Source organism: Sinocyclocheilus rhinocerous, unplaced genomic scaffold (assembly GCF_001515625.1).
Source record: "Sinocyclocheilus rhinocerous isolate Xijiao unplaced genomic scaffold, SAMN03320098_v1.1 scaffold550, whole genome shotgun sequence".
Lineage (NCBI taxonomy): Eukaryota > Metazoa > Chordata > Actinopteri > Cypriniformes > Cyprinidae > Sinocyclocheilus > Sinocyclocheilus rhinocerous.
Window position 1 is genome coordinate 169,360 of NW_015667382.1, and position 11,027 is coordinate 180,386.

Consider the following 11,027-nt stretch of genomic DNA (forward strand, 5'->3'; position numbering starts at 1 on the left):
CTGTGTACTTGTCTTTTTTTGTAAATTCAATTCAGTTTGAAATCAAATTTGAAATCAAGCTTCCTGCTGTAAGCTTTTGCAACAAAGTTACCCTATTATAAAGACACAAATACACAGAATGAGCAAATGTTTAAGATTGAGATTTTTGTAATGGTAATTGATCAGTGTTTATGTGTATGTAAATAAAAGCCTATATTAAAATCTGTTCATCATATAAAGCGAACGTGTCTTTTTAAAAGACTTGGATTAAATAAATTTCAAAGCTTGAAATAATGATTGCCTTGAAAAAATGGATGGACAAAAAAAAAAAAATCTATATGGCTCTATATGGCAGTATACAGTATGTGGTAGTTTTGCCAATGGTATTGATGTGCACACTACAGTCTCCGTGCTCACAGTTTCTCAGACACTAATATTTTAGCTGAATCACTGTCTGGTCATCTGGGATTTCAGTATGGAGATAAAGGTTAGGGTTATAATTTTTCAGTATTACATGACATCGTGAATGCGTATATGCACAGTTTGTTGTTTTTTGGGGGGGCTTCTGGCAGAGCGTTAGGACCCATAAGCGATGAAGCATGATGTCAGTTGTAACAAGCAGATATTCTTAACCACTATCCAACCGTGAATCTGCTCTGAGCAAGAGGTGGAGAGGAGGTGCACCACAATAAAACCCCGCCCTTTATTCAATATTCCATTTCACTTGGAAATACATCACAACACTGAAGTCAGTCGCAACTTCCGGTTCACGGGTACTTTTAATATTGATATTTTTCAAGGTATTGAAGTTAGAAATTCCTGAATCATGACCACTAATTCACGTACTTTGTCAATAAGATAAAAGTGGGTTTTGTTCAAAGCAGCTATTATCCACATATTCATTAAATATCGCCGGCTAAAATGTAACTATTAACTAGTACTCAGAGTAGTTTTTGAGAGGAGTATTTTGTACTTTTACTTAAGTACTGTTTTGACACCAGTACTTTTACTTGTAATTGAGTATTATTTCAGCAATGTAACAGTACTTGCACTTAAGTACAAATTTTCAGTACTCTTTCCACCACTGACTACAACAATATATGTAATATATACATCTCGGGTTTGGTGTTACTTTAATTATATACACATCTAATCTGTTTTAATACTCTCTTCAGGACATTGATGAGGATCATTGAGAAGACCAGCAAGGGAATCTTCATGTTAAAAGGCAGAGCTGAAAAAGAACCCAGTGATGTCGTAATTGTCCTTGAGGCTGTAATTGTGCTACAGGACCTTCATAACCTTGCTTTCGCAACCGTGGTGTTGTTTGGTTTGCTTTACATTCTCAATCTAAAGTACCCAAGAAAGTTGCGCTACACCTCTGAGATACTGCAGAAAGTCATCATGGAAGAAGAAGTTTTATTTATATAGTGCCTTTCCATAGATCAAGGTCACTTTACATAGTGCTAAACAAAACATTTGCACACCCATATACACAATACAAACACATAAGGCCACATATAGCCACATTATCCAAAATACATATTAAAAAGATACGTTTTTAGCTGAGTCTTGAATGTAGACAAAGATGGTATATTACGAAGTGTAAGGGGTAGTGAATTCCATAATTTCGGAGCATTAACACTAAACGGCCTACCACCTACAGTGGACAGCCGAAAACGAGGAATGGACAAAAGACCAAGCTCAGATGATCTGAGAGACCGGGCAGGAGAATAGGAGTACAGTAGGTCAGACAGATATGGAGGCGCAAGACCATTAATGCCTTAAACGTTAGAAGTAATATCTTAAAGTGAATACGTGATGCCACAGGTAGCCAGTGAAGATCATGCAGTAGAGGAGTAATGTGAGCAGAACGCCTGGTGGAGGTGAGAACTCTTGCTGCTGAGTTTTGAACATACTGTAACCTTGCAATAAGTTTTTTAGGCAGACCAAGAAATAGAGCATTGCAATAATCCAGACGTGATGTGATTAATGCATGAATTAAGATTTCAGCATCAGCTAGAGTTAGAGAAGATCGAAGACGTGCAATATTACGAAGATGGAAAAAAGAGGTTTTAACAACAGAAGAAATATGAGAGGCAAAAGATAGAGATGAGTCAAATAAGACACCAAGATTACGGACAGATGAAGCAGGCTTAACATGAACCCCGTCAATTTCAAAGGACAGGTCAATCCTTTTGACTGAGGTAGCAGAGCCAATCATCAATATTTCAGTTTTGTTATTATTTAGTTTAAGGAAATTCAAGGACATCCAATGCTTGATATCCCTGATGCATGCAGTAAGTGAGTCAGGCAGTGATGACCTATCAGAGCTGGTGGTTAGGTAAATTTGAATGTCATCAGCATAGCAATGAAATTGAAGTCCATGCATGCGTATGATGTCACCAAGTGGATATATATAAATGATAAACAGAAGTGGACCAAGAACTGAACCTTGAGGAACACCCTGTGAAACTGGAGCAGTGGTAGATTTATACCCTTGTATGGTGATATAATATTTTCTATCACTGATGTAGGAAAATGAGCCAGGAAAGAGCTGAACCAGTGATACCGATATCAGAAAGGCGAGAGATGAGTATTTTACTTTGTCAATAAGATAAAAGTGGGTTTTGTTCAAAGTAGCTATTATCCACAAATATCTTTGATATGAATGAATATTTTTTGGTAATTCATTAAATATCGCCGGCTAAAATGTAACTATTAACTAGTACTCAGAGTAGTTTTTGAGAGGAGTATTTTGTACTTTTACTTAAGTACTGTTTTGACACCAGTACTTTTACTTGTAATTGAGTATTATTTCAGCAATGTAACAGTACTTGCACTTAAGTACAAATTTTCAGTACTCTTTCCACCACTGCAAAAATGTGAACACGCATGTGAATATGTATTATGGTGTTTTTGTGAAAAATTACATACAGCACCTTTAATATAAATTGATACTACAATATTTTCATTTACAATACATTTCATTGCAATTAACACGCAATTAAGTGTTTAAAATATTACATTCGGTTTGCATTTAAGTATTTTCTTTTAAAGTATATTATTTCTGTAATAACTACTGTTTTTAAATGTATGCTAAGTGTGCTTATTTTTCACAAGGGATGTTTTGTTTTATTCTACAAGTTGCCCCTCATTGGAGGCAGCCATGTTGAGAGTCAATTTTTTCCGTCCTCCATTTTTGACAACCTCCATTCTTCTTGACACTTCTATAAGCATAATTTGCACGGTTATCAATCTTCAATAATCCACCTGACAGCCATAATAAACAACCACACTATCTGAAGACTTGTAAACAGTTTTATCTGTAATTCAACAGAGCGTCTTAATCTTCAAATTGAAAGTTTTACCATTTTAGAACTCCCAGTGAATTTAAAATATACAACGCAAGAGCATAGCTTGGGGGGAAAAATGTAAGCTCATTTATAGGGAAGAAGTCATGCTGCATTCTATCACTTAAATACATCACTGGACCGAGAAGTCACTGGGCACTTGAAATATTCCTGTGTAAATATCTCTCTATAATGCTACATTACATTGACTTTTATGCCTGCATTTTTCTTAAAATTCCCTTAAGCAAATATTTTTGGAAATACCACAGATGCAATGTCCCTACTACCTGACAGATAACACTGAAACAGGTGTCCAAAGAAATCACATCTGTCTGTAATAGCCCTAGGCTCGGTAAACAGCTAAAAAGTGTCAAGAAATACTGTATTTTCTGGATTATAAGTTATATTTCTTTTTAATCATCTGGAACATGCTGTGACTTGTATAAGGCAATTAACGTCAAGCACGTAAAACATAGAACAAAAAATCTTTTGCTAATCGACATTACAGCCCACTCATCATAACACTAAAATGCAGTCAATGAAATAGAAAAAGCTGCATAGCTCAGTTTAAACTGATTGTTGTACAGTATTGAAGAAAAACTGAAATGCAGTGGAAATGTGGAATCACTGAGTGTGATGATGGTGCTTTATTCTGATGAATTTGTGGTAAAGCACTTGGTGTTTAATAAATATTGTTTATAATGAATACTAATATGTTTATTTTATACTTCTGTTATTTGTTCTTGTTCTGTTCTGAATAGTGTTCAATAGAAGGATTTTTTGTGGAGCGAGAGGAACTAAAATGCATGTTTGTATTGTTTATAATGTTAATTTACTGGTATCTTACATTATTTCTGGATATAACTATAAAATACGACTTATATATGTTTTTTTTCCCCTAACAACACTGTGTGACATATTCAGGTGCAACATTTTTTCTGGAAAATGGTACTTCCTGCCTGTAAGTGACGCAACAAAAAATGCTCCAATCTGATTGGCTGACTTTATGTAACTTCTGAGATTAAGATCAAGAGTCAGATTTTTGATCAGTTTGAATGAAATTTGTGTTAAGAAGGATAGCCCCACCTCTAAATAACACATGAAACATAAGGTGGCTTCCTTCTGTCTGAGAAGTGGACAGTTCTTGGCCAGAATAAATTGCCACGAAAAGTCAAATGTGTGGACTTGTGAGACTAGACCGAAGTTAGCAAACATCTGAAATCACTTACAGCAAATCTAACTGTCAATATCCAGTTAGCTAGCTAAAGTTGCTAGGAACCTGAAGCATTTCCTTATTTCCCTACGGTTACCTGAGAATCGCATGGAGCCTCCTCTTGTGAAGAGGGGTGGAGCCTGGAAGGTGTAGATGACATCACTCTCTGAGATACTCGTCATGTCATCTTCATCGGAGAAAGAGCGCTGGAACCCATTTGAGTTAATCTCTGTCAAAATCACCTACAAGAGAAAGAGAAATGTTGATTTGAGAGTAAAACATCCTTGCACACCATGAAACGGATTATTCACATGAACAAGAATCTTGGGCCCTAGTAAACAAAGAAGATTTCAGGTTCTTCTCAAGCCATTTTCCAAAAGCTGTTGTCACATCACAAATCCACAGATAAGGGGATTTTAGCTCAAACGCTCAGCATGACAAACTATTAGGCTCAGCGGTAGATCTATTTCTATTGTTTTGTTTCACTCACTCACTCCATTACAATAGTTCACATCACTTTTTTGTTCTCTACCACACACACATACATGTACAAGTGTACACAGACACATGGGCTATATTATATATATATTACAAATCATATACAAAAAAATGTGGCTAATATCAAACAGAAAATGGAATGTCAATTTTAGGATACAGTATACCACTCAGTTCTGTTATGTGGCACAATCTGTAGTATTTAATGCAGTAAAAGTGAGGTTAGTATGGCAGTATGCTATTCTGAACAAGCCATGCACACACTCTTATTAACACACTCACCTCCCACCACAAGGGGGAGACACCATCTACATTAGTATATCAGTGGAAGATCCCCTGCTAATACAAGGTAATACACATTTTTACAAATTGCTAAGTAATACCTATTCTAAGCTCTGTGAAACAGGCTAAATAAAAATCTGTTGCCTGAACCCATCATATAATATTCCGTATTGAAATCTATCTGTAGTAAAGGCTAAGAAGGTAGTCAGTAATCCCTTTTCCCTTAAAGGCGTCATATGATGCAATTTACATTTTTCCTTTCTCTTTGAAGTGTTACAAGCTCTTGGTGCATAAAGAAGATCTGTAAAGTTGCAAAGACTAAAGTCTCAAATCCAAAGAGATATTCTTTATAAAAGTTAAGAGTCAACCGCGCCTACCTAAAACGGCTCGTTCTAACACGCCCCCACATGTCAACGTCATGATTTTCTTTTTAGCAACATCATATGACCCCTTTAATCTCTGAGGAAGGTTGTGCCCTGTGCTTATGTTTCTGCCCACTCATATTGTTTGGGGCGGCTTTGAAACAGCCATAGCATCCTGTAAGCCTCTCCACAGTAGGCCTATTACTGACAGAGCTGAAGAGATCAACACATTACTGTGTAAAAGATTAGTAACGGAGGTCTAAATGAAATCTAAATAAATGTTTTCTTATACAATTATTAGTAGAGTAAAAAGTTGAAAAAAAAGTAATACTTTAGTATAGGGACCAATTCTCACTATTAACTAGTTGCTTATTAGCATGCCTATTATTAACATATTGGCTGTTTATTAGTGATTATAAAGCACACATTGTGCATGACCATATTCTACATCCCTAATCCTACCTAATACCTAAACTTTACAACTTCTTTACTAACTATTAATACACAGCAAATTAAGAGTTTATTGAGGCAAAAGTCATAGTTAATGATTTGATAATGGTGATAATTGTACCATAAAATAAAGTGTGACCAATAAAACCCCATGAATGTTAGAATTTCTTGGTAGTTAGTTAGCCCCCTTCATAGAGACACAGAGAGCTGGATAAGAGAGAACCTTTAAAAAAAAGATGGTAACAGGGTTTTTACCTTGCAGTAATCGCATCTGGCCATCTATTCCTTACTAGATGCATAATATCCTCATCCATCCCCAGGTAACAAATTTTATGTGTATAATTTGAATGCATTAAATTAGTCAAGCAGATAAATTAAAACACTTGAATACACTGATAAATTATTCAGTTTCTGTATAATTGTGGTTCTCTGTTTTGACATGGGTATTTAAAATGGATTGATGGCTTCTCAAAAAGCATGAAATAAAGATTTTAGCAAACTAATCTACAAAATTTTATTATTTAAAAAATGAACCTACGCTTTATTTTTATTTTTTATTTATCCTGTATATGTACACACTAAATTACCATAGTGTATGAAATGTGCTATAACTACAACTGCCTTGTCAGACATGAAATGTAAACCTGCACACTGCATTATGGAAACAAAAATAGCATCAATTGGTTATACACTTTAATTTTGAGTGCATTGCTATAGTGCAATAAAAATAAAAAGGGTCTATTTACTTTACCAAAAATACTGTCATCTCACAATAATAATAATAATAATTAATAATAATAATTAATAATACAAAACAATGTTGAACTGGGAATAGAGATTTTGGTGTGAATGAGAGAAGAATGATCATGCTGTACAACATCAGCGGTTATTAATGTCAGACTGTAAAATATAAATTTTTGTCATGATTGACAGTATTGATAATTTAAGTCATGTTCTGGCATCCACATTGACAAATGAAACTGAAATGGTTCCAAACAATCCCAAAAAAACTCTTTCCCTAATAATAATGTTCCTCTTGGACAAGAAAATAAATAATCTGGAGTGTCTGAAGTCTGTCATCACTTGACAGAAGAGGGAATGTGTGGACTGCTCATTCTCTAGAGCAACCTAAATTAAATTTTACTGCTACAAATTAAGTTAATTATAAAGATATTTAAGTCCCTCTTCTAATATTTCAGTCACAAGCATTTTAAAGGTTGGTTCACCCCAAAAAAGAACATTTCGGTAGCATTTATTCACCCTTGTTCCAAACCCACAAGACCATCAAATATGGTAAACATAAGCTCAAATGTGCAATGTGCATGCTTAATTTGTGACAATCAATGAAATTTGCATTCTGAAGATGAACAGAAGTGAGGGGAAAAAAATGAGATTTTCATGTTTGGATGAACTAACTCTTTAATCTACTGTATTGATAAAATCATGGTAAAATCATCATTACTAAAAAAGCCATGACATATGAAATGTTGAACCCAACAAAAGCCAAACTCAATGTGCACCGGGTTTCAGAGAGTGAATATGTAAATTAATAAATGTTGTAAGGATTATAGCAGTGGCATTAAAAATGTGTATCTTGCAGCACAATAACACTTTGAGCCCTGGCTGAGTAAGTCTGGGAAGTTTCCATTAACCAACAGATGGAGTGTATTCAGAGAAGGCAGTTTAATGGAGTATGAATTTGTTCGCTATTACTATCTGTGAGACTGGAAGATGTATGCAAGAAGAATTCTTCTTTGGCAAGACTATGTAAGGTGTGCATGTGCATTACAATACAATAAAGGAGTGAGTGTGTATTGCACACAATTAAGTTCAGGAATAGGAAAATATGACAGAGAGAGGGAGAGAGAGACAAAATGAGATGACAGACATTGGGTCTTACCTGGTCTGGAGAGATCTTGCTCTCCTCTGCTACCAAGGCCCTGAGTGTTGAGATAGACCCAAAAAGAGGCACAGCCAACCCTACTCTCAGAAACCGCTGACCTTCAGTGTTGAACACCAGAATCACATTCAGGGCCCTAAACAAACGAAGACATACACATTTAGCACGTCATCGAATGCACCTGTTCAGTCATGATGTCAATTTGTAGGCCAATTTAGCTAATTCACTATGGGTTCCTAGGTGTTTTTGATTTATGAATAAAAACAGGAAAGTATTTTCAAAGTAATGGTGCCCACACTCCACAGACTCATACATTTTTACTCATAAATTGAAAACTGCCATTCTAAAAACCCATTAGAAAATTCCAGAGGGAACCCACGGCTTAGCACTTCAACACAGTTAACATTAGATAGTACATAATCTATTGCTAAGGGTGGATTGAGAGCTGCAGGGAGGACATATTTTTTGTGAGCCAAAACCCAGAAACAAGTTATCATTTTAGCAGTTTAGTTTCTGTAATCCCGAGGTCAATGTTTTGTTTTTGAATGGGTTTTTGGTTAAATGCTTGAAATAAGATTTGTAGTCGACACAAATCTTTATTCTGCAACATAAAATAATTCACCCAAAAATAAAATATTGTCAATATTTACTCACCGTCATGCTATTCCAAAACAGTATGACTTTCTTTTCTTCTGTTGAACATGTTTTCATGTGGAAGTCAATGTTTTTGGTTCTCAATGTTCTTAAAAATATCTTCTTTCGTGTTCCACGGAAGGAAGAAAGCAATACAGGTTTGGAATGACATAAAGGTGATAAAAATAATTTCTAATTTTTTTAATGGACCATCCTTTTAGTTTTAACAATGATTAAAACCACTGTAACACATCCACTTCTGTCTTATTGCTTTGCTTATTTACCAATACTGCATATGAAAGAATATGTGATAAAGTCAGTAACCAGTCAGTTTTGCCACAGGGCTACAGACTGAGTCAGTGTAGATACGTCTGTGTTTGTGTGTACAGCTTTTGAAGGTACTGTAGATTAAAACCAGCACGTCTGGACAGTAACACTGCCAAATACACGCAGCTTGTGGATGCACATTAGAATCGAGAGCTGATCTGTTTCCAACTGTCTTTGTTTGGCTGGAAATGGCCTCACACAAGCCAGTCGAACAGCAGCTGATTGCCTCAATGCAGCTGCATTTTTCACTGCAGCTGCAGCTGCGGCTCTAAAAACTTGAATGGACTTTCAGATGCTTCTCTGCTGCATTATTGAAAGCCATATGTGAAATGCTGGACCCAAAAAACGCACTCAGTTATGCAAAACCACACTCTCACTCGAGTGGACCAGTGAGAAGACAACTGAATCCTTTTAGATTTTATCTCTGGTGGCACGCAGAGGTGAGAATCATGTGACAGGGTTTATATATGTGGTCTTTCAATCAGACACAGCTTATTCTGTGTTTTCAGAGTGTATGTGGATGTGTTAAAGTGCTATACTTCTTGCAAAGACATATTTGTGTACAATTACTTTGAAAAATACTGTTTGCTGCATGCCAAATGTCTGTGCAGACATGAGCTTAATCACATATAATATTCATTAATGTCAAAGCTGAATGCACTAACAGGGTGAATCTGACAAAAAGAAATGTCCAGATCATGTTTCATCCCAAAATCAAAAGAAGGAAATAAGAAAAAATTGCATATATGAAACAGTTAGTGACTTATTAATGTGGCCAGTTTTCAGCTGACATTAACACTATGGCAGTAAAACTCAATGACTTTTATATTATTTATAAAAACTATGATTACAAGGGCAGATTGTCGATTAACAAAGATTCATTTTTGCACATCTCCTTGCAATATTATAAGCTCTAAACACTTTTACCATTTATGATTTGTAAACTGATACATTTTAAAGTTCGTATCACATAACCAGCTCCATATGTATCATTTTTCTGACATGGTAAACTTGCTCAGTAGCTCACCTGGTACAGCACTGCACTTGCGATGTGAAGCGCTCAGGCATCAGTGAAAAACAAGTCATGATAAAAGAGCTTAAAGATTTGTAGAAGCTAGAGTGGTTGCTTCAAAATTGTGTTTTTCTTCTCATGTTTACTTTTGTTAACAGTAGATTTAGGGCAGTTTTAGGTTTAATGATATAGCATTAACCGTTTAGTGCCCCGGGTAATTTCTGAACTGCCACAATATACAATAACTAACATAATGAAACAAGATAGAAGATAGAAACAACAGATTCATGTTCATCTGTATCGGATAAAACTGAAAGCATTTTAAGTGCCACTCATTGGATATTTCAGTGTTGTGAAACACACAAGAAGCAATGCAGTACCATTTTGCAGAAATGTCACCAGTGGCACGTTTTTCCAATGAGCCTGGGTTGATATTTTAAGTTTTCTAAAGCATTATTATAACTTTCTGTGAGGAACAGACCATAGTGCATTAATGAGAGATGAGAAGTAATGAGAGAAAAAGTGTGAAAGAACCATTATTTTTAATCAGATCATTGTAATACATTGGTTGATCCAGTTCACAAAACTGGATTAAATGATAGGTTTCTCAAGCTTAATCTGGTTATGTCTGGCTCAAATATTCAGTCACAACAATTTACATTTTTGAGTGAAATAATATTTTAAATTGTGAAGTATCCTATATTTGCAAAATACAATTGTAAGTATACATCTTGGCAATATCGCCTGTACAAAAATGAACAAAAAAAATCTAGTTCAATTAAAAAATATTGTGTACAGATTGTATTGCAATAATGAGAATTCAATCATGACAACTCTCTGAAGATTTTAGCATGGTGATGGATATGACAATGTTAATGTATTTGGTCTTGGCGGAATAGATCTGCTACGCTGCTGCTGAATTGCTGCTGCTGTTGGTTATTGCTGTAGTTGTAGATTATTGCTGCTGCTGCAAGCAAGTACAGGAACTTGCTACTGCCAATGCATATGGCAATACGGTGCC

The 11,027-nt window shown here is 35.4% G+C and overlaps 1 protein-coding gene across 1 annotated transcript in view; it reads right to left on the reverse strand.

Annotated features, from left to right (window-relative positions):
- Positions 1-11,027, reverse strand: part of usp43a (ubiquitin specific peptidase 43a) — a 100,417-nt gene that overhangs the window by 48,925 nt on the left and 40,465 nt on the right. Inside the window, exons 5-6 of the mRNA XM_016545757.1 lie at positions 8,035-8,170; positions 4,643-4,787 (exon numbers count right to left, since the gene is read on the reverse strand). Coding sequence (XP_016401243.1) covers positions 4,643-4,787; positions 8,035-8,170 — 281 coding nt within the window. The remainder of the gene's footprint in view (positions 1-4,642; positions 4,788-8,034; positions 8,171-11,027) is intronic.